At 39.2% G+C, this 25,471-nt stretch overlaps 1 protein-coding gene across 3 annotated transcripts in view; it reads right to left on the bottom strand.

The window, feature by feature from the left end:
• Nucleotides 1-25,471, bottom strand: part of RGL1 (ral guanine nucleotide dissociation stimulator like 1) — a 291,199-nt gene that overhangs the window by 77,592 nt on the left and 188,136 nt on the right. For all 3 annotated transcript variants that reach the window (XM_015121590.3, NM_001266879.1, XM_015121585.3), the window contains 1 exon segment: nt 3,787-3,995. In XM_015121590.3, the coding sequence (XP_014977076.1) occupies nt 3,787-3,995 (209 nt within the window).

The following is a 25,471-nucleotide window of genomic DNA, read 5'->3' as shown; positions in this document are numbered from 1 at the left end:
CAAAATATTAAGTACTGAGGGGTGGATCCAGGTCTTATGGATATGTAATTTGAAGCCATATGTAATCTGAGGGATCCTCTCAAAGAAAAATAATACAAAATCATGAATATAAAATTATGCAGAGGGCACTCCAAGTGAGTGCCCCTTGAGGTTAAGTACCAGTGGCTTCATAGTAAATCCACCACTAAACTATCTCAAGGCATGAACCAAGTCTCATATTTCTGAATTCCATCCGCATGGTGTCTTGCAGAAGCTGGGTATTGTGTAGGCATTGAGTACTTGTCAATTCCATTCATTTCAGAAGCAAGCAAAGGATCTGTTTATGAGATTAAATTCAAGGTCAAGCCTTGGCCCATCCAAATGGTACAAAATAAATCCTAACTCTCCATTCAGTTATACCTTACATGACAGCTTGAATTAAATGCAGTTTGATTCATGTTCAATGTTAGTCAGTCATCCAGTTAGTGTTTTAAAAAGCAAAAATATCTATCCTCTATAATAGAACAAAGAAAAGATTTTAAAAATATCAAAAGCTGGATGTACATGAGTCATAGACTAAACACTCCAGTTCCTGTGTGTATATGTCCTCTATTTAGGATGAACAGCTGGAATTTACGTGCACTCCTTTATTGACTGTGGACATCTGTGGCCTATTATCAATAGTCACTCCATAAATAGAAGAGGTTACCAATTCCAAAGTAAACTTGTAGGAGTTTTTTAATGTTTTGAACAGTCTATTCATACTGCCTGCCAACAGCATACTGCATTTTTTTTATAAACATGAAATACCAAAAAGATAAAATTCATACAATTTTTCAATTTCTATGTACAGGTATGATTTACTACATAAGCAAACAAACTATAAAAGAAATACCTCACCAATCCAAGTTTATATTCCAGGCTTATTTTGTCAAGCACTGCTATGCAAAAAACTACAGAACTTCCTATCTGTGCTGCAGCTCAAAGTATCATAACCAGATCAATGTATGACAAAGAACAGACATTTTGTGAGTGTTCTTGAAGATTGACATATTAATAACCATTGATCCAAATAATCTTACTCTATACGCATCTATGAGAAAACTACGTTGAGGGAAAACCTACTATTGTCAATAACCTTACTTATACTGGAATATAACTTTATTATTAAAGGTATTTCTTTAGACTAATAGATATGACTACACAAAAATGTTAATGTCTTTATTAAAAATTTTAATAAATAACTTTTAAAACAAATGAAAAAATTAGGAAAAATATTTCTAACATATGATAAGCAACAAACTAATTTCCTTAATATGCAGAGTTATAATTAGATGATCAATAATTAGATGAAGAGTCCAAAAGAAAAACAGGCAAAAGGATATGAAAAGACAGAGTTCAGAGAAAATACAAACAGCCAATAAGAATTTTAAAAGACACTAAGCCTCACTCATAAATGTAAGAAGTATAAATTCAAAAACAACCACTGTCATTTGTCAGTGGTCAGGTCATGGTAAAGATAGTTTCAAAGGTACAGAGAAAATATCCACAGTTGGCAAGTGTGTGGGGAAAATGAGGAAATAGGTACTCCCGTTTTCTGTGGACAGGAATGTCATTGGTGCAATCTGGCAGTTATCTTTCAAATCTTTAAATGCTGATATATTTTGACCCATTAGTGACTCTTCTATGAAATTATCCTGTAGAATTCTCAAGCAACTATTCAGAAGATATGTATTCAAAAACGCTCCTTGCAGTACTGTTTACAAAGTTTAAAAAACAAATTTGCCGGGTGCGGTGGCTCACGCGTCTAATCCCAGCACCTTGGGAGGCTGAGGCAGGCAGATCACAAGGTCAAGAGATCAAGATCATCCTGGTCAACATGGTAAAGCCTCATCTCTACTGAAAATACAAAAATTAGCTGGGCATGGTGGCACATGCCTGTAATCCCAGCTACTTGGGAGACTGAGGCAGGAGAATCGCTTGAACCCGAGAGGCGGAGGTTGCAGTGAGCCGACATCATGCCACTGCACTCCAGCCTGGAGACAGAGCAAGACTCCGTTTCAAAAAAAAAAATTAAAAACTGGAGAGAACTTAAATGTCTATCCACATAATAACCCATTCAATAAATATTATAAAGCTATTGAAAAGATTTTGATAGATTCATCTATAGGTGCTGATTTTGAAATAAGAATTACATTTTTTGAGCTTTCAATATGCCAGCCACTGTTCTAAGCCTTTTATGTACACTAATTAACTTAATGAGTAAAAAATCTCCAAGATACACAGATAAGTAAAAATCGAAAATTGGCCAGGCACGGTGGCATGTATCTGTCACCCTAGCAACTCAGGAGGCTGAGGCTGACCTCTTGAGCCCCAGAGTTGGAGGATGCAGTGAGCTATGATTATGCCACTGCACTCCAGCATGGACAACAGAACAAGACCTTGTTTGTAAAAATAGAAAAGAAATTAATTTTAAAAAATGAAAATTGCAGAACAGACTGTGTACTGTGATTCTATCTGTATCACAGATAAGTATATTATGTCATATGATAAATATATAAACATATCATATATATGACATACAGTACATAAATGCGGGTATATATACATACATACTTCCTATACACCCAAAAGTGTGGGAAAAATACAAAAGGAATGGTTTACAGTGATTTCCTGGGAGGAATGGGATTGGAGCTTGAGGAAAAAAATCTTTTACTTTTAATTTTTACAATTATCTGGACCTATATGGTCCAGATGGAACTTTTCACCATATACATGGATTACCTCTATTTTTAAAATGTTAATATGTGTTACTTGCCTAGTAGATGGTCTATTTAATTTTCTTCTTACTACTAGTATTTTTAAATCTAATAAATATTATTTGGGGAAAAGGTAGCAATATGAATAAACTTTTAATATTTTGCATACTCTTCCACAGTGTAAGAACTTTTAGCATGAGTACAAATTACTTTCAAAACAAAAAAATTTAGTTAACAAACATCAATACTCAACAAGCCCAACAAAAAGCCGTATCTCATTTCCTTCCTTATGCAGGAAACCTCAGAATATAAGGATTTAGATGAGGATTCTCCTGATTCTAAAACAATTGTTTGGCTGACAGTTTTCTTCCTCCCACTATCAAGTTGATTTAATGATATTTTCTGAAAGACCAAGTTTAATTCTAAATAAAACAGAAATAATGAGGAAAATCTAAAGATTAACAGTGTGTAAATTTCAATGTATACTGCTCTGCTACATGTAATATGTAGCTTAACAATACGGATCAAGGATGATATTTATGTGCATATCCGTAAAACAGCCAATACATGCTGACTGTTGATAGTTATCACCAGCATCGCATCATCATCGCCACCGTTCCTAAGCTGCTTCCTGTGGGTCTAAGAATGCGCTCCTCACTGCACACATATTAGCACATTTCATCCCCACAACATCCCAGCAAAATTCTTGGTCAACTGATTATTTACTGAATAATATAAAATTATAAAAATATGGAGAAATTTAGGGTGGCAAATAGTGAATGAAATCCATAAAGTAACTGAATCTAGATTTACAGTATTTACTCTCAACTCTTTCATAAATCTTTTAGGAGACATTTTTCCCCAGCAACAGACCAAAAGTGGCTCCTGAATGATCTTCTTGCCATTTGTGCCAAAGGTCATCCCTTCCCGTTAATCTTTCCTCACATATCTCTCTCTGCATACCAAGTGCAGGTGATTCAGAACCTCGTGCTCCACTCCATAAACAGTCTACATTTCTTTCACCTCACAAGCTCCTTTACATTCTTACCTGTCCAGCAGCAGTTCCAGCACTTCTTTAGTGGAGGCAAAGCCTCTGTACGTTGACAGAAAGATGCTGATATAGGTAAAGTCATTGTCCCCAAAAGCTGTCAGCAGGTTCTCCACAAGCTTCTCCAAGGTGCCAGCTTTTATGGTCCTGATCTTACAGGTCTCATATTGACTGACTGTGTGTCCTGGAGGCAGCTGGTCCCCTTCAACCTGTAAAATAAATTAACAATTACCATAAGGAGGAATGACTCCCTAAAGTAAAATTGGAAGCATTGAAATAGTTGAAGGCCATAGCCGTTTCTCCTTATTCTTATGTATTTATCCCCTATTCTTATGTATTTATCCCCTTTGTTACCCAGGCTGGAGAGCAGTGGTGTGATCACAGCTGACTGCAGCTTGGAGCTCCTGGGCTCAAGTGATCCTCCTGTCTCAGCCTCCCAAGCAGCTGGGACTACAGCTCAGGCAACCACGCTCTGGTAATTTTCATACTTTTGTTTTTGGTAAAGATGGGGGTCTCACTATGTTATCCAGACCGGTCTCAAACTCCTGGGTTCAAGCAACCCTCTCATGTCGGCCTCCCAAAATGCTGGGATTATAGGTGTGAGCCACTGCATGCAGCCTACCCTCACTCTTACTTAATTTCTCTACACGTCACGTAAGGCAATGCTCTCTCCTGTGAGTTTAGTGTGGTAGGGTGGCGGTGGTGGAGGCACGTGTGTTTCCTTCCTTTCTAGAAGTAGAAGTATTACTTCATAATGGTTACATTTGCTTCTACTTACTCCCCTATCAATAACTAGTTTGCTGGCATAATTTTACCAAGGACATTTTTAATGATCCCAGGATCAGGTTTAGCAAGCATTCCCTTTGTTTTGTTCCATGGAAAGTTTTCTAACTCGTTCTTTTTTTTTTGAGACTCTTGCTCTGTCGCCCAGACTGGAGTGCAAAGGCATGATCTCGGCTCACTGCAAACTCCGCCTCCTGTGGTCAAACAATTCTCCTGCATCAGCCTTCCGAGTAGCTGGGATTACAGGCACCCGCCACCATGCCTGACTAATTTTTGCATTTTTTGTAAGGACAGGTTTTCACCATGTTGGCCAGGCTGGTTTCAAACTCCTAACCTCAGGTGATCCGCCCACCTCAGCCTCCAAAAGTGTTGGGATTAGAGGCATGAGCCACTGCGCCTGGCCAAACTCATTCTTTTTTGTTGTTGTTGTTGTTGCTGGGTTTTTTATTCCTTTTTTTATTATTATTATTATACTTTAACTTCTGTGATCCATATGCAGGTCTGTTACATAGGTATACACGTGCCATGGTGGTTTGTTGCACCCATCTACCCGTCATCTACATTAGGTATTTCTTCTAATGCTATTCCTGCCCTAGTCTTTCACCCCTGCTGACAGGCCCCGATATGTGATGTTCCCCTCCCCGTGTCCGTGTGTCCTCATTGTTCAACTCCCACTTATGAGTGAGAACATGCAGTGCTTGGTTTTCTGTTCTTGTGTTAGTTTGCTGAGAATGATGGTTTCCAGCTTCATCCATGTCCCTGCAAAGGACATGAACTCATCCTTTTTTATGGTTGCATAGTATTCCATGGTATATATGTGCCTCATTTTCTTTATCCAGTCTATCACTGATGGATATTTGGGTTGGTTCCAAGTCTTTGCTATTGTGAACAGTGCCACAGTAAACATATACGTGTATGTGCCTTTATAGTAGAATGATTTATAATCCTTTGGGTATATACCCAGTAATGGGATTGCTGGAACAAATGGTATTTCTGGTTCTAGACCCTTGAGGAATCGCCACACTGTCTTCCACAATGGTTGAACTATGAGTGAAAAGGCAACCTACAGAATGGGAAAAAATTTTTGCAAACTCATTCCTAAAGACATCTCCTATGGTAGGGTGCTGGAGCCGACTCATACTGGTTTTGGAGAACGGATTGTTAAATTTTAAGAATTTGTGTGAGCCAGCTGACATCATGTTGATAGCTTGAAAAACTGGTCATGGTTGGAGTATATTCTCCGTGGAAATCTATGGAGATGGAACCATGATCTGACTTTCTTCAGTCCACAGAGGGCAATGTGCATTTTGATTCAATATCATCAGCAATCAACAGAGCTGACTGAGAAAATGGTTGTACCAAGCAGCACTGGGTTAAGCTCTGGGGAGTGATGAAAAGGGTGGGTGGGTGTATGACCCTGCCTTTTGGAAACTTGCAAAGTCTAAAAGAAGACATTTACTCATGAGAAGCAGCTAGCACATGAAAATGAAACTGTAAATGAATATTGGTAGATATAATTGTACCTTGGTAGATATAAACCATAATACATAAAAATTCATTGGTAATAAAATCTTTACAGCTTCAATTTTTAGTATGAGGGAAGAGAATTAAAATGAAGAAAAATATTGGTGTGCCTTACATTCTGCAGTAAATCTGTGCCTAACAAATTACACAGAGATGCAATTTTGAAAGTTTAACTCATCCTTCATAGGCACTAAGGAGACTGCTCTACAGAGAGGAGGTCTATTTCTAAAGCAAGAATAATCCTAAGTGATGCAAACAATCGCCAGGCGGTTTATCTGAATCGTAAGTTGAATTGTTTTATATCAGATTTCCTAAATTGAAATAATCACGTGAAAATTAAAGAAGAGACGCAAATAAGAGAGAAGTGGATCACTAATGATGATATTGTGCTTACTAAGTAGAATGTTTGCTTTTCCTTCAAATGGCCTGTCAGAAATCAAACTACTGGAAGGAAACTAACAGATGGGATTGCTTTCAGAAAGACCGGAGTGGTGGCAACTGCTTTCAGAAGGGGGTTAGAATAGCTTAATGTCATCATGTCAAACTGCTAACAGGAATTAAAATTAAGACTCCAGCTTATGTGGTAGGTGGCTTTATCTCTTTACTTAATTTTTTAAAGTTTTCTAGGGAGAGGGATCTGGTTCAGGCAAAATATCAAACGTTTCTTTAGGCCTCTTAAGACAGTTGACTCAGATCAGGGTCTAATAGCTGTTCTTTATCACTCTATATGTAGTTTTAGAATAAACCTTGTAGTACCCCTCTGTTCCCCAGAAACTCCAATTAACTTTATCAGAAACAATAAGTGAAAAAGGTATATGGTTTAGAATTCTGTATGTTATTAATTATTTGGTTCACTGTTGCTTTAAGTGTGTGCTGTAAAACACTAGTTCCAAAAAAAAGTCCTGTGGTCAAGTTTGGGAACTATAGAGTTCAAGAAAGTCAATGACATCTTTTTACTGCAGAATTTCTCATGCACTTTAATATGCCAACATGTGTTAGTCAACTCCAAGAGAGGGATATGGTATATGGCATTTCCAAATGGATTTCTCTTTAGTCTCGCAGCATCTTGCAGAACTTCAGAATGCACATACTTTGAAAAATTTTGGCTTATTAAATTACTGTAATGCATTTAAAACTTAAATCATATTTACCACTTTTCATTTTAAAAAAGAAAAATCAAAACGTTATAAAATGTAATGTTAATTTTTATTTTCAAATGTGTATTCCTTTGATCTCTTTATTAATACAAAAATGTAAGGATGTTTTTGCGTTTTGCACTTTGTCACTTCAAAAGACCTGGCCAAAATAATTGTCAGCCTGCATGACATTCAAAAGTAGAAGTTAGAAAATATACTTCAGGATGGAAGCGGTGGCTCACGCCTGTAATCCCAGCACTTTGGGAGGCCAAGGTGGGTGGATTACCTGAGGTCAGGAGTTCGAGACCAGCCTGGCCAACATGCTGAAACCCCATCTCTACTAAAAATACAAAATTAGTCAGGTGTAATGGTACGCGCCTGCAGTCCCAGATACTCAGGAAGCTGAGGCAGGAGAATCACTTGAACCTGGGAGGCCGAGGTTGCAGTGGGCTGGAGATTATGCTACTGCACTCCAGCCTGGGCAACAGAGCAAGACTCCATCTCAAAAGCAAACAAACAAAAAAACCCATGAAAATATACTTCAATGTCAAATATTAACCACAAAAGGAATGGCTTCTCAGTAGTTAGGGATAGTCAAATTCTGATTTAAATCAAGCTTCCTCGCCTTGTGATAATATCAGTGTTCCCTTAACAAACGATGTTGAAATTTGACGATTCTTATTTTATTTACAATGGAAACTCTAATACTAAATCTTTCTTACCAAAAGTGATGATTATTTAAAAGAACTATTTTTCACTGAGTATTGATGTGTCCCAAAATTCAAACACAGAGAAAAATGCTTGTCAAAGGATCTGATGAAGTGGGTCCCATTTCCTGCCAGAAAGCAGAGATTTGGCAGAAAGCCAGGGTTCTCCCTTGGAAATGGAATTATGTTTCTCATTAACCCAGCCTCTTCCTTTCAGTGCTTTTTTACTCAGAAAAAAATTTCAATATGCATACGTGATTCCCGTAAGTCCCTTTAACAGTATTTGTTCCTCAGTGTTTGCATCTGTGCATTAGGAAGAACCACATGTGACCTAACAGAAGACTAATAAAATATTTTGAAATTTTATATTTAAAAATAATTTTCAAAGTGAACATCAAAGACAATATCATAAAATAAGTGTAGAATTGCTCTTGTGCCTACAATCATTCTCACAAAAAATAACAATGCATGTTATCAGAGAATTGGCTTAATGTCATTTTCTGTAGACCGGCTAAATATCCTAATATCTGCTTATTATGGCAGGGGAAAGATCTGATGACTTCTAATTTGCCAACATTCAAATAGAGTACATTTTTTATGAAACAAAAACTTAATCTGCTTACCACTGAAATTATTTTGAAAAGAAATTGTACAGAGGGGAAACACAAAAAAATACTCTGCCATATGGCCCGAGGAGAGAAGCTAGAATGTTAAAAGTTTCATTTTTGCAGGAAAAGATTCAATAGGTCTCTAAGTGTTTTAAGAGACTTTAGGACCTGTTTTTGCTTATATTATCTTAGTAACTTTGAATTAAAGTTTAAGACGAAAGGGGTGGAACCCTTGTCAGACAAGCGCTTAATAACCCAGACTTAGAAAGCAAGACACGGAGGCCTGAGCCTGCCCTGTGGGTTAGCACGCTAACAGGAAACAGTTCAGTCTGGATTTAATCATAGACCGTCGCTTTACTGACAAGATCATGGTACTGAGACCACAAAAATGTTTCATGTTGTTTTTTTGGTTGATCTTTGTGCCTTTAGAATCCAGCTTTTTCTAAGAGAACATGTCTGAGTCCTATGGGGTAAATATCTAAAATTGTGCCCAAGTGTCCTACCAGGTAATTTCCATAATTATCGATTTTGGCATGAGACAGAAAGGAAAAAGGGCGTGTGAGAGATGAAAGATGCCATATTTCAATTCCGTTTCCAGTCATGGAGAAATAAACTCTTTCACCTTTTAAAACATAAACTGTTAACCAGTTGGGTGTTTCTAATTTGAAAAAAAAAAAAAAAAAAAAATCCCTTCAATCAAAATAGTACTTCAGTCATCTGATAGTTTAACAGGGAACGTGTTAAGTAAACAACCTCATTAGAATGGAGACAGTATGGAGTCCTCCACACCATGATCACTCTTCAGTGGATCAGTTCTCAGGCATCCTGGCCTGAGCAGCAAAGTAAATAGTGAGTACTATTCTAGCTGTTAACTCCCTCCAAAAATCTAAAACCCATACCCAATCCCTACATTCATCCCCAAACACCAAAAGTAAGTTTTATACTTCCTTTTCAAATGCCCGACAACCACTCTCCAGCAACAACAAACCACCACAATACAGGCTGAGGATCTTTTATCTCAGATTCTTGGGACTGAAAGTGGTTTGGATTTCAGATTTTTTCAGATTTTGAAATATTCCCATTATACTTACCATTCAAGCATCCCCATTCTGAAAATCCAAAATGCAAAACACTGCAATGAGCATGGATGTTGGAGTACTTTGAATGTAGGTTTTAAGATTAAGGATACTCAACCTGTACAGGAAAATCCACAAGCTGACTCACAAACAATCTCTGCTCATCTCTCCAAATTACTCAAATGCATATATTTCTTCACCATGCATCATTCTCTCAGCAGAAATCATGTTTGTAATGACATGCAGCAGAACACGACAAGGCCAATACACCTGAGTACTACAGTGACTATTTACACACAGGACACTCAGAGATGTTAAGGTAAAGTCTAGAAAATACTTTAGGGCCCATGATGTCAAGCTCAACACAAGCTTCTGCTTTGCATGAACTTTTATTAGGTTGGTACACCAGTGATTATGGTTTTTGCCATTAAAAGTAGTGGCAAACTTAATAAAACTTAAACCAAAACTTGTCACAATCACCTTTGTGCTAACCTAATAATTTGCATGTGAACTCACTTTTTTGCTAGGTTAGGGTTGACAGATAAATTACAGGATGCCCAGTGAAATTTTAATTTCAGAGAAATAATGAATAATTACATACTATGTAGTATAAGTATGTCCCATTCCATGTTTGGGATCTATGCATACTAAAGAAACTATTTGTTACTTATCTGAATTTGAAATGTAATTGTGTATCCTGTATTTTTATGCTACTAGCACAAACACAGTGGCTGTCTTTTCCATTTATTCATCTACATATTCAGGCACTCGTTAACTAAACAGTATTATGTGCCAGGCACTGTGCAAGGTACTAGACATATAAAGGTAAATAGCATGCGGTTCTGGCAACCAAGTTACTCAGTCTGGTGAAGGAAACAGACACAAAGAAACCACTACAATAAAATGTGAGTAAAATGATGGAGAGAGAGGCAAGACATGGAGGAAGCACCAAGAGGAGCCCAGTGTAAAGGAGGTATCAGAAAAGGCTTACTAAGTAGGTTCTGCCTATACCGGGTTGTTTTGTTTTGTTTGTTTGAGATGCAGTCCAGCTCTATTGCCCAGGCCGCAGTACAGTGGTGCAATCAGGGTTCAATGCAGCCTCAACCTCCCAGGCTCAAGCAGTCCTCCCACCTCAGCCTCCCAAGTAGCTGGGACTACAGGTACGCACCACTCCAGCTAATTTTTTTTTTTTTTTTTTTTTTTGTAGAGACAAGGTCTCACTATGTTGCCCAAGCTGGTCTTAAAACTCCTGGACTCAAGCGATTCTCCTGTCTTGGCCTCTCAAAGTGCTAGCATTATAGGCCTGAGCCACCATACTTGGCCTGCACTAGGTTTCACATAATGAGTAAGAGTTAACTATTTTGGGGAGGGCACAGTAGGCAGAGAAACAAGCATTAACAAAGTCATGAAAATGATATCCCAAAGTATGGAATTTTGACATGCTGAGGACTTTGAACTAAAGGAATTGGAAGCCCTCAGAAGCAGCCTCAGAAGCAAATTCTCTCTCTGACCTTTTCCTGCCCTGCTGTCTCCTGCACTTCTTTCTCCCTGAAGTGAATCATAGAAACCAGGATTCCTCCTTCCCCAAGGTGAGTCATAGAAACTAGAACCCCCTCTAACCCTAAAGCAAGGCTTAAAGCCTGGAAATAGTGCTCTAACCTCCCTTACCTTTTTGTTTAGAAGCTGGCCATAAATTCTCTGACCTACCTTGTCTGGTAGATTGTAAGACCCCTGTTCCAGAGGGGTCTTGGCCCACACCCAGGGGGAAAGAATGCTACACAGAGCGGCCAGGAAGAATCTGAAAAGACAGGCCTTGCTGGGTTCCCCCTTAGTCTACTACCATTAGATCATACTCTTTTCATCCAATCACATTTCCACATGGCTGTCCATTCTTCATTGACTCTTAAGCATAAAAATGGAAAGTTTCCCCTGGGTCTTTGGGCCATTATTTCTGAAGGCTCCCATGTCACATAAAACTTTGATTAAAGAAATCTGTTATGCTTTTCTCTTGTTAACCTGTCTTTCGTTATAAGAGTTACCGATGACCCTTATGACGGGTGAGGAAAGGCATACCTTTCCACCACTACAGGGGGAAAATGTGTGGTTGTATAAGCAATATGACAGAGGAAAGGAATGCTTTGGCTGGAGAGCAGCAGGAGACTACCTGATTATGGAGGACTTTGGTTGCATGCTAAGGAGCTGAGACTCCATGTCCTGTTGAAATGGGAGACCAATGATGAGGTTTTAAGCAGGGTCAAGGAAATCAATGTGGAGGATAGACTTGATGAGGACAGTTTTTAAGTTGGAAAAACCAGTACAAAAGTTGTGGATACTCCAGATAAGCAACTGCAAGGGCTTTAACTAGTACAATGATAATAGGAATGGAGAAGGTAGCAGATGGGAGGGACACATTTACCCTCCCATCAAATAATCAAAAAGAAGATCATCAAGACTTCTGATCAATTGGATGTAGAGGATAAAATGAAAGAAAATAAAGAATCTGGAAACTTCACCTGATTTCTAGTGTGGATGGCCGGAAAGATAATGGTGCCACCTACATGAAAGAAAATTGAGGGAAGGAAGTCAGATTTTGGTGGGGTAGGTACTGAATTCCATTTTGGAATGTAGAACTTGAGGTACTCTGGGGAACATGCCAATGTTAAGTCCAATAGGCAGTTAGAATCTGAAAGTTGGGAGAAGGGTCTAAGATGGAAATATGCAGAAATTACATCAATTAAAATAGGAAGAGTAGTAGGCTAAGGATGGTATCTGGATGAACACCAAAATTAAGAGGGTTTCAAGAGTAAAGATGGGCAGCACTAGAAGAGGCACTTGCACATGCAGCAAATTCATACGTTGTCTGATCTATGATGGCATTTCTGGGCAGAGAAACCAGAAGTAATCTTCACCATCAGATTCACATATATGCTGACATATGTACCTTCCCTCTAATTATGCAAACATATCAAGGCCCAGCCAGCGGTATGCTGGAGCCAGCTTGAATCCCTTGCATGAGCCAAATGTGCACACTCCTCACCTCCGTGTTCAATGGCATTACGTTGGTAGTGTGAGTTCAGCCGTGGTGACACTATTTATGCCATGAAAATTAGCAATGCTACAAATAAGGGCTTTTATTTTGGAGGGCCAGTTTATTAGCATACCCCTACCCAGAAGTCCCCCTCAGATTGTGTCAATGTCAAGAGACACCTTCGCACTGGCTGAAACATTTTCTTTCTGTGTACGTTCCAGTTAAGGTATTTGTGTTCTCACTATGATCTTTATCTGATAGAAGAGGGGAATTATGCATCTGAAGTATGAAGCAAGTAGAAATGTGGAGGCAGGAGAGGCAGAAGAGCATGTGTATGACAAACGAATGTGCTCTGAAAAAACTACCAGAGCCCCAAGAGTGACCTTGCTTGAAGCCACTTGTTAGAATGAAGCCACATGGTCAGGCTTCTATGATGAATACCCTTCATCCTCAGGAAGATGTTAAGGGAGCTGGAATAACAAACAATAGCTAGTGTTTTATCACACAGAAATCCCATCCCTCTTTGCCATCCTGTCTCAGTAGGGTTTCCTAGATAGAGTCCAGGAACCCTCCTGAAGGAAACAGGAAGCTATGTTTCTCATCTCCTGAAAAAGAGCAGTACTCTTGCAGTCTTGATTCAACATTAATCCATAACAGATTCTATATTCTCTAACACAAATCTCCATTTCTGACATTCTGGTCATCCTTTAAGGATTCCAAAGTTTCCCAGAAAGCAAATTTAAACATTAAGTGGATTTTAAGAAGTTTGCTGACCACATTTTTCAAATAAAATAATTTCACTTTTATCTGATACTTTTCTGCTTAAAACTCAGAATGCTAATAACTAAGGCAAGGGTCTCCAACCCCTGCACCATGGACCAGTAGCAGTCCATGGCCTGTTAGGAACTGGCCCACACAGCAGGTGAGTGACAGGTGAGCCAGCATTATCGCCTGAGCTCCACCTCCTGTCAGATCAGTGGCGACATTAGATTCTCATAGGAGCGCCAAGCCTATTGTGAACTGCACATGCAAGGGGCCTAGGTTGTACACTTCTTATGGGAATCTAACTAATGGCTGATGATCTGAGGTGAAACAGTTTCATCCTGAAATGAACACCCCTCAACCCCCATTCATGGAAAAACTGTCTTCCACAAAACCAGTCCCTGGTGCCAAAAAGGTTGGAGACTGCTGAACTAAGGTGCCATGAATGAACAGACTGCATTTCCATTTGGAACCAATTTACTATCAGACCTAGGGCAAAAACTTAGTTTCAATGACTTCATTACCTACTTTATAAAAGGAATACATCACATGTAATTTTGAGAAGTTCAAGGATTTAAGAGTTGCATGGGGGGAGGGGAGTTTGAATTAAAATAGTCACTGCTCCATTTGCCAAATAAGATCACAAATTGTCACATACAAATTAGTATCCAGAGTGAACTTCCAAAATTCATAGCTCCCTCCTTTTTCTCTCATTCAGAGCCTCAAATGTCCAAGGTCTTGATAACCTGAGGTCACAGGTTAACAGGTGCCCTGGCTTGCTGGAGTCCATTCTGTTTTTGTGCAGCCTAGCCAATCTCTTTGTAAAGGTCAGCAGCGGGTAGTGAGCGTCTGTGTGACCTAATAATCTCTGCGAATGAAGCCTGTTATGAATGGAGAGGCTTCCCCACAGCCCAGAAGCTTTCCCAGCATGCCATAAATCCCACAGACAGCTCCATGGGGCTTTATCTCCTTGTGAGATTTATAAGTGCTCCTTCACCAATCCTCCAGGGAGAATACGGGGAAGGGTGGCAACTGACTGATGTTTCCAAACTTTACAGTCAAGTCATTCATTTTTGATTATTACTCTGTATACCACATTAAGGAATCTTCTTCACTTTCCCTAGGCAATTCCCATGGGAACATTTAGTTCCCACTATTATGATTACTTATTATCGTAATGTTAAAAACCAAAGCCCCATTATTCAAAATGACAATAAAATCATTACTCCCCTGAATCTTGGAATTCAAGTAATAATGACACTGTTTAGTTTGATCCCTTCCCCCCCAAAATGAAATCTTTAAAGTCTATGTGGACTTATAAATTCAGATGTAAGATGTAGCTTTATGATTCACACAAAGCTCTGGGCTGCAGGGCCTCTGGCAAGTATTCTATCCCTCAGTACTGTTTTTGGCACGGATAATATTCCTAGATCATGGGCTTGCTAGAATTGGCTACTGATAAACCCATCAGGTATCTTTCAAGCATGTTACCAGGTGATCAAACCTAGGGCAAAGTTCTATGAAAAACAATTTCTTGTATCCTGAATACATCTCTTTGAAAGATACACTGAAGGCCAGGTGCGGTGGTTCACACCTGTATTCCCAGCACTTTGGGAGGCTGAGGCGGGAGGATCACCTGAGGTCAGGAGTTTGAGACCAGCCTGGCCAACATGGAGAAACCCCATCTCTACTAAAAATAATAATAAAAAAAAAATTAGTTGGGTGTGGTGGCGGGTGCCTGTAATCCCAGCTACTCGGGAGGCTGAGGCAGGAGATTCGCTTGAACCCGAGAGGTGGGAAGTTGCAGTGAGCTGAGATCATGCCATTGCACTCCAACCTGGGTGACAAGAGCAAAAGCCCATGAAAGAAAGAAAAAAAAAAGAAAGAGGAAGGAAGGAAGGAAGGAAGGAAGGAAGGAAGGAAGGAAGGAAGGAAGGAAGGGAGGAAGGGAGGAAGGGAGGAAGGGAGGAAAGGAGGAAGGGAGGAAGGGAGGAAGGGAGGAAGGGAGGAAGGGAGGAACGGAGGAAAGGAGGAAAGGAGGAAAGGAGGAAAAGAAGAAAGGAAGAAAGGAGGAAAGGAAGAAAGAGAGAAAGACAGAGAGGAAGGAAAAGGTGAATTGGCTTTTTTTCTTAATAGGTTTTCTTCTGCAGAAGCTATAAATTAATTCTAAGAAAACCATTCTTACACTGTAAATGAAGAGGAAGAAAGAAGGCTAACTTGTATTTACCGAGTGCACATTATGGATTAGATGCTCAACTCTTGCAAAAATCCTGTAGTGTAGGAATTATTCCCAGTTTACTTAAGGAAACAGAGGTTTGGAGAAGTAAGGGGTCACATCCAGAGTCACCCAGCCAATTAGCATAGGCATCAAAGCAAGGATATAAAACCAGCCCTGTCTTTCAATCTTGGGATATTGCCTAAAAACACAAAGCAATACGGTATTGGGCACTCAATCTCCATATCTGTACACCCAAGAATATCAGAACTCAATTGCCCAGAATCTACAGACTTCATAGGATTTTTGTAAGAAAGAGAAAATTAGATAACAGGTCTAAAGCATGTTGAAAGATTACAAGCTATTCAGCACTCTACAAATACTTTTCACTTTCTTTCCCCTACACCAACTACTTTCACCTAAAATTAGGTCTGATTACATCTGGTATTATCTCTGGTATTATCCTTCTTACCTCTTGACACTGACTGAAATCCTTAACACCTAAAGACAAAAAATAATGTTTTAGTGCCAAAGACTCTCTTTGGAGGGAAACAAAATCCCTCTCATTATTATAGTTTCTCAAATGAGTAAATTTAGTCTAAGGAAGATGGATGAATGACTTAACCCAAGGGCTCAAGGAAAGCCAGGAGAAGCTGGCTTCTGGATGAGAAATTACTGGGTAATATAGACTGGGAATCCATGGGAAGCACTCGTGTTCTGCTCTGATTTCCAGATTACTAATTAATTTTCCTACCTGCTAGGTTTAGAAATCTACTCTCTAGTCAAAAGACAGTTTCCTTCTATTTTCAGAAAGAAAGGGAAATGAAAGCAGAATGACAATATGATTGATTATGGGATACAGCCAGACAAAAGGGCAGATTTATAAATTCTGACTTGTAAAAAAACATTTAAAGAAGAAAGTAGCATATAGAAAGGCCTGGTAGCTGGCAAAAACAACAACAACAACAACAAAAAAACCCCCCCACACACAGATCCAATTTGTCCACATAAACAGAAACCAAAAAAACAAACATTTTGTTTACTAGCTATTAATGGTCAAAAATTTATGTAAAAAGATAGGCATGTCGTTTGTAAAGAAAATATTTATCCTCCTAAGAGGATGCTCATCGTTTCCATGGCTCATGAGCCGCTCTTGGTATCAGTCATTAATACAGCATTAAAAGCGCTTCGGCCAGGCACGGTGGCTAATGCATGTAATCCCAGCGCTTTGGGAGCCTGAAGCAGGAGGATCGCTTGAGGTCAGGAGTTCAGGACTAGCCTGGGCAATACAGCGAAACCCTGTTTCTAAAACAAATTAGAAAATTAGCCTGGGTGTGGTGATATGTGCCTAGCCACTTGAGAGGCTGAAGTGAAAGGATCTCTTGAACGGACAAGTTCAAGGCTACAACGAGCTATGATTGTGCCACTGCACTCCAGCCTGGGCAACAGACCAAGTCCCTGTCTCTAAAAATAAAAACAAAATTAAAAAAAAAAAGAGAGAAGAACCTCCATTGTGCCAAGGACCCAAATGAGGTACTAAGGAAATCTATAAAAGAAGTAAGGGATTTCTACTCTTTAAAACCCTCATAGTAGAGATGATAGTATGAGTGTGAATTTCTTCATTTAATGATGTGTAAAGAAAGGGATGTACAGAGCTTAGTACTAGTGCATATGCCACAGGCATTAAATAAATGCCGGGTAAATAAGCAGGAGCCTCACACAGGGAGTTGCAGAACTGATGGGGTAAGGCCTCTGGCAACCTTAGAATTCAATGATAAGAGTGGCAGTCAAGAAAAAATAAACGGGCGGAGGGGGCGGCAGGGCAAGGAACTAGATTCTGTTTCTAGTTCCAGTTCAATTAATTATCAACTACATGCCAGTGCTTTATAGCACTAGCTATCTCGGTAGTGAGCTAGGATAACTCCTTTTGACTTGGTTGTTTTTGTTTGTTCCTAAATACACTTGAGTAGATACATTCATTCATTTGTTGAGTTCCTACTATGGGGCTGCTGGAAGCCAGAGATACAACAAAATAAGACAGATAAGATGCCAACTCATGGCCGGGCGCGGTGGCTCACGCCTGTAATCCCAGCACTTTGGGAGGCCGAGACGGGCGGATCACGAGGTCAGGAGATGGAGACCATCCTTGCTAACACGGTGAAATCCCGTCTCTACTAAAAAATACAAAAAACTAGCCGGGCGACGTGGCGGGCGCCTGTAGTCCCAGCTACTTGGGAGGCTGAGGCAGGAGAATGGCGTGAACCCGGGAGGCGGAGCTTGCAGTGGGCTGAGATTCAGCCACTGCACTCCAGCTTGGGTGACAGAGCGAGACTCTGTCTCAAAAAAAAAAAAAAAAAAAGATGCCAACTCATACAGATAAATGCACCTCCTCTACAATTGAAAGCAGATTCACGAGCCTTTTACTGCATAGACCTGGCCTAGACTCTTATGAGGCCCCACCCCCTAGAGACAGAGTCTTCAAAGTTACCTGAGCCTCAGAGTTTTATGCTGCTGTCCTAAAAAAAACAGAGAGAGATATAGCTCATTTCATCATCATATGCATACTGAAGCTATAAATACAGGGAGAACAACTCTTTCTAATCAATACTATATAACTAAAAATACGAATTGCAGGTAGGGCCATTAACCGAATTGATATAAAGTAGAGTCCTCAGCCATAGCTTCTCTGTGGCATCTCCCACAGTGCTGTGGTAACTTACCAATAGATTCTATTATTCACTTGTATAGGTCAAATCAGTTTTACTTTTCACCAAAAGTACTATTCAACTCCAAAAAGATGGCAAGTCATACAATATGTTCAGAGCAAGGTTCTAAGGTTTTAGTTATGGTAGTTTGAGTTTCTGAATACAAAATATTTTAACACTTTTTTTGTGAAAAATCTCACTAATAAACAAGATACATTTATGGATTTATTTGCCTGTTCCATTAAATACACTAAAGGGTTTTCAAGAGAATCACCTGGAGTGCCGGGTAGAAACACTGATTCCTGAGCCCATGCCCCAGAGATTCCAATCAGTAGACCCAGAATAAGCGTTAGGGGGTCTGCATTTTAACCAGCATCCCAGGTGATTCTAAATTGCAAAATATCTATTGATCACCCTTTGAGCTATACTATGCTTGACAATGTGAAAACAAGAATGACTAGGGTTTACTGATGGGATGATGGAGAAGTTGATTAGTATAAGCTTGGATAAAGTCATCTGGCCTCTCTTAGTCTTAGTTTCCTCAATTGCAAACTAAGAATATTATCTTCATCTTCCTTAACTCACCTTGACGTTATGAGGGTGATTCAAAAGAACACAGGACACACTTTGACCTGCTTTAAATTAAAGAAGTATATGTTAAACTAAGGTATTACTAGCATTCATGTCAGTAACCTGAGATGCTTTCAAGCAAACCATGTGATCTTTCTTGTGTGTTTATGTTATGAAATTCAATAGGTGTTCCTACAAAAAGGGAAGGTATTATGATTAGCCTACAGAGTTTGTTTCTGCCCTCATTACTCTTCCAGCTGGTTGTCAATCCTAAGGAAATGTTTTAGCACTTACCTACTGTGAAATCCCTGTAAACCTGGCACTATTGATTCCCTCCTGAAACTCTGTACCTTTTGCTTGTAAACATCATTTTCTCAAGAATAACAGTAACAATTCCAAGCCTTTTGTATATATCTTATAATAACCTTATAAAGCAGGTACATTTATTATCCCCATTTTACAGATACGAAAACTGAGGCCCAGAGAGGCTAAGTGACTCATTCCAGGTCATAACAGCTAAGAGGCAGAAAAGCCAGGATTCAAATTCAAGCAGTCTGGATCCACAGTCAGACTTAACCACACTATCTTATCTTCCTCAAAGATCTCCTGTGACTCTAAAGGCTCATCAACAGTTCCTTATCCTTCACTTACCATCAATATGGAAACATTTCTAACCACAACCTTCTTTCCTCTTTTTCTATACTCTTTCCGGTCATCCCACACATATATCCTCACAGTTTCACCTAACACAAATCTTTATCTACAGTTTTTACTTCTCTTCTGAATTCTAGACTTGAATTTCCAATTACCACGTTCACCTGAATAATTCATAGACAACTCTAATTTAACACATACAAAAGGAAAATCATTTTATTCCTCTAAAAGCTCACCCCTTTTCTGGCCTCTGACTTAATGACCCAAGTCATAAATGTACAGATCATCCTTACTCCCTCATCTCCCCAGAATCCAACCTATTCCATCTCCTATAATATCTTTCCATTCCATTCTCATTCCTCAGCCTCACTGCCTTTGCCTTAATTTAGATCTCAGTCCATAACTGGGTATGAGTAATAGGCACCTAACTAGTCTCACTTGTCTCTAGTCTAATCACTTCAACCACTCATCCATATACAAAATCATCTTTCTAAAGTACAAATCCTGCTTTTATAATAAACTCCAACAAACTCCTAAAGCTTAACATGCCTATCCCTATAATTCACCAATTCACTCAGACATATTCTCAACAGAAATGAGTGTATATGCCCACCAAAACACATGGCCAGAAACATTTATTACAGTTTTATTCATCCTACCCATATACCTTCCATATTAGGTTGTATTTATTTAATTACAGGTATCCCCACTAGACTGTAAAATTTTTAAGGGCAAAGACTATTCATATTTATATCTCTAGAAATTGGCCTACAACCAAATCAGTAATAAGCTTTTCATGAACATTAATTAAATGGATATGTTTTTAATCTAATGAATCTATCTAGTGACATTATTATGGTCCCTAAATAACCTGTACTTGATTCTTCCAAATTCAGTCAAATAAAAATATGTACATATAAAGTCTGTACATACACAATAAAAGCATGTAATGCTTGATCATCACCTCTCAGCTGGACTGTTAAAATAAACAACCTTTTAAATTGTTCTTATGGTATCCATGGTGATCTTTTAAAAATACAAATCAGATGGTGTCGCGCCCCTACTTAAAACCTCCCACTGGATTGAATGAAATCCAGCCTTCTGCTAGACCTCGCAAAGCCCTTCCTACCTATCTCCTTGACTTCACCACCAAAACCATCTCCTTCCCTCTCTAGGCCCCAACCACACTGGCCTTCTTTCGGTTCCTAAAACACAGCGAGCTCATTCTCATGGAAGGCTCTTTGCATTTGTTCCTTCTGCCTTAAATGCTGCTCAGCCTGTGCATGTTCTCAAGCTGGCCCCTTACTCACTTCTTTTGATTGGGCAGTACTTACTCAGATAAACCCCCAGAGCAGCCCTCTGGTCAGTGTCGCACTTCCCATCTTCCCCTGCCACACCAGATTACCTTATCTAGACTAATTTCTTGATAGTACTGACTTCTTTACTTGTTTGTTGCCTGTAAAAACTCCGTGAGTGCAGAGCCATTATCTGTCTTGCTCACCACTGTCTCTGGTGCATAAAATAATGTCTACTACATAATGAATGCTCAATAAATATTTTGGAAAATGAATGAAAAACAAAGTAATACTGTAAGTAAATTGCATATTATTTTTAAATCTGAATTCGATGCATGCGAAATTCCATGAATACCTTGAAAAATACAAATATCTGTTTTTCTGAACTAAAAATTTCAAGTAAACAAAGTTAACTGGTCCCATCTCTTCATAGCAGTTGAGAACTGCAATGAATTTATTAAAATGACTGTTCTGAGCTTCTTTTGAAGACCAATTAATTCTATATTTGGTTATCATGATTTTAAAAATTACTGAAGTCATGGGGGTTTTTTTCTCCAGAATTCTTTTCCCATCAAGATTGAGATGCCGAATCAAGCTACACATAACAAGGATCTCTCATTCTCTGGGGCTGACATAGCTCTTATTGTTCTATCTGATGTAGATGCTATTGGGCCAACTGTTTGCTTCAAAAACAGAGAGTGGGAATATGCACTTATTTGATTTTTTACTACTCCAAGTGGGAATATCTGAGGAAATGAATATACAATCTAATCAACCAGCTACGTGATATAAATAACCTTTACTTGATTCTTCCAAATTCAGTCAAATAAAATGATGTACATATAAAGTCTGTACATATACAATAAAAGCATGTAATGCTTGATCATCACCTCTCAGCTGGACTGCTAAAATAAACATAAATAAATATATTGCAAGAAATTTACTTGTGAGGCATTGGACTACCAAGCAGCTTCCAATACTTTCTGCATGCAAGATCACGCAAAATATGTCAGGATTTCATCTGAAATCTATATAACTTCCCCTTTTTCCCATACCAGGTTCTAAGCGTTGAACACAAAGGATATTGTTTGAGGTCTCTGAACTTACAAGAAGTTTTTATCACTGAAATAAACATCTCATTCTAGAATCCTAAGTCAAGCGCATTGCCACTTTATAAAAAAGCCCACCCACTGCCTCAGTCATTAAACCCTGGCGGTGGAGGTCTAGAGCATCACTTCTTTGCCACAAATCCCACTTTCATTCATTTATTTATTCAGAATATTTCCTGAGCTTCCACTATGTTCTGCGTACTACTACAGGACACTGTGGATACAGAAATGAACAACACAGACACACTCCCTATCCTCATGAAGCCAACATTCAAGCAGAGAAGATAATTTAACAATTGTCTAACGGCAGTAGAAATAATTGCTCCCTATAAAAAGCTGCTTAAAAACATGAGAGGATCAGGTTTTGTCTTAGAGATAAGAGAAATTTCACTGGGGAAACATGGGAATAACGAGTAGGTGTGCACCAGGTAAATGGTGAGAGAGAGAACGTTTCAGGGGAGGGAACAGCATATGCAAATGCCATGAAGTAACTTAGAATACAAGAAGGATAAAAAGAAGATGATGTGGCCAAAGGAGAGTGAACCAAGGGAGAGTGGTGGAAGCTCAGCCAGAAGAACTTTGATATTAAACCTAATATCAGTGTGAAGCTTTTAAAGAGTTTTAAGCAGGTGGGTATATCAGGATCAAATGTAAGTGTAAATGTGAGTATATCATGATGAAATGAGTTTACATGAAGAATGAACTATATGAAAAAAAGAAAAGATCCGCTTAGAAAACTACTGGAGAAAGCAACAGTGATGGGAGCAAAATTTCCTAAATGTGGATCATGATCTACATTTTTTTTTTTAACAGAGTCTCGTTCTGTTGCCTAGGCTGGAGTGCAGTAGTGCGATCATGGTTCATGCAACCTCTGCCTCTCAGGCTCAAGTGATCCTCTCACCTCAGCTTCCTGAATAGCTGGGACTATAGCTATACGCCACTGTGCCCAGTTAATTTTTTTATTTTTTTGTAGAGACGAGGTCTCACTATATTGCCCAGGTGGTCTCAAACTCCTGGGCTCAAGCTATCCTCCTGTCTCAGCCTCCCAAAGTTCTGGGATTACAGGCGTGAGCCACCAGGCCTGGCTAATCCACCTTCATCAGAATCACGTGGGGGTGCTTACTAAAAGTAGATTCATGGGCCCCACCTCCAACTTCCTAAATCCAAATCCCTGTAACTGAAGAAGATGCATTCAATCCCAGTTATTATAACAAACATTGATGATTCAGAACCATGGTAACAATATTAGAGAAATTCCAATGAGGACAAAATGAAATAAACCATGACTGAAGTAAAGTCATCTGCTCCTACTGAGCACGGTGTTGTCACTCTCCTCGCCAACTCTCTTCCTTACCCACAGAAAGGCGCCAATTTGATTCTTTTTCCATAGTCATTGACTGAAACCAGTTTTATTCCGAGCAGAAGCATACACTTGCTTTAACTTGTTCCTGACTGCAGCGGATCAGAGGAAATGAATACAGAAGTCAATCAGTGTTACAAGTTCATTTTTGACTAGTAAATTTCAGATTGGGAATCATTATCTTCGGTTGTGTCTAATATTCAAAGCCCTTTTATATACACAATCTCATTTGATCCTCACAATAATCCCAGTTTATAGATGAGGACACTGAGGCTCAAATGGGACATGCAATCTACCTAGTCACATTACTAGTAATTGACAGAGCCAAGAGTCAAACCCAGATCCCTCAGACTCCGAAGCTTCATGGAAAGAGCAGCACCAGATAGCCGAGTAGGTCAGGCCCCCCATTTGCTTACTGAAGACATCCCCATGTGCTGCCCTCTACCCTCACTCCACACATGCCAAGCAGTAAGGACCTACTCCATGTCAGATGCTGTGAATGAATCACAAACTCAGCAACAGGTCAAAATTCCATTTATGGGGTGCTGGAAGGGAAAAGACATCATCGTAGGCAAATTAAGTCATGGCTGTTCCATGTTACTGAAACCATTTGAAGACAAATATTGAGATTGCATATTAACAGGATAGAGGTCATGTGACTATGGGAAATTATAACTGTCTAAAGTAAATAAAACACAGGTTTCTCTTTTCAAAGAGGTGTAATGGTCGTGTCACTAGCAGGAATAGTACGTTTGGATTTTCAAAAATGCATTCTCCTCTCCTACTAAAAAAAAAAGTTGCAACATTTCCCTTTCCAGGAATGTGATTTAACTTAAAAGCTAAGCTAATAATCACTAGCTATTTATTTGGTGAAAACAAAGAAAGCACTGTCTCTGCAAGTGGACACAATGGTCCTGGATGTGAAATGGATTTAAGTATCTGTTGTGAGTGACCATTATATTATGTAACCAATGGAGCGGCATGAATACCTATTACATAACTCCATACTGCTTTGTCATTCTAATTAAAGTGGGGACACTTTCCCTTCACATTAAAAAGTTTTCCTCAGTCACTACCATAGATTGTAAGTTTAAAAACTTATATTATATTCAGCCAGAGAAATAGCTAACACAGCTATTGTATCCAATGTAAATAATGAAAGAGAGGGAATAAGAAAAAATGTTTTTTCAAGGACTAAGAGGCAACTGTGGAGAAGGGTAAAATGTGTAGGAGGTCAGGCTAGGTCTCTTGAACTGAAGAGCTATGCTTTGCAGCTACATCTTAATTGAAAATGCAGCATTTTTCAAATCTGCTTACGCGATTTGACAGGCATCTTGCAGTCATTTAGAAGCACTTACTCATTCATTTTGCCAAAAAGACAAGAGAGGAACAAACAGGCCACTGATGTCCTACAATAAAGCAACAGTCTGTGAAAGCAAAACTAGTGGAAGAGATTCCAGTTTAATAGTTTTTAAGTTTAGCTGCCATATATTTCTCTGTAGCTCCAACATCTAATTCCACACCTTTGGGTTAAAGGTCTCTGAGACTGGGAAGAAAGGAGGCAAAACCTTTAACACTTCCTTCCGTGGACCTGGAAGAAAGTTGTCCAGGGTGTCAATGAGGTTATGGAAAAATCAAATTTTAAGAAACTATTACACAGCCGGATGCAGTGGCTCACACCTGTAATCCCAACACGTTGGGAGGCGGAGGCAGGGGGATCACTTGAGGCTAATAGTTCAAGACCAGCCTGGCCAACATGGCAAAATCCTGTCTCTATTAAAAATACAAAAATTAGCTGGGCATGGTGGCGCATGCCTCTAATCCCAGCCATTTGGGAGGCTAAGGCACGAGAATTGCTTGAGCCTGGGAGGTGGAGGTTGTAGTGAGCCAAGATCATGCCACTGTACTCCAGCCTGGGCAACAGAGACTCTGTTTCAAAAAAGAAAAGAAAAGAAAAAAAAAGGTACATTTAAATCACATAACAATGGTCATTCGTGGGAGAATTTAGTGTTCAATATAGGAATATTTTCCCAAGGAGGAACTCTTTAAACATCAACATTCTAAAAGTTTCATTTATTTGATTAAAATGTTACTGAAATATGTTATTTTTCTGCCTTCAAAAACAGAACATCCAGAGCATGGTTTAACCTTTC

This window comes from Macaca mulatta, chromosome 1 (genome assembly GCF_049350105.2).
Source record: "Macaca mulatta isolate MMU2019108-1 chromosome 1, T2T-MMU8v2.0, whole genome shotgun sequence".
Lineage (NCBI taxonomy): Eukaryota > Metazoa > Chordata > Mammalia > Primates > Cercopithecidae > Macaca > Macaca mulatta.
This window is presented reverse-complemented; position numbering and strand designations above follow the sequence as displayed.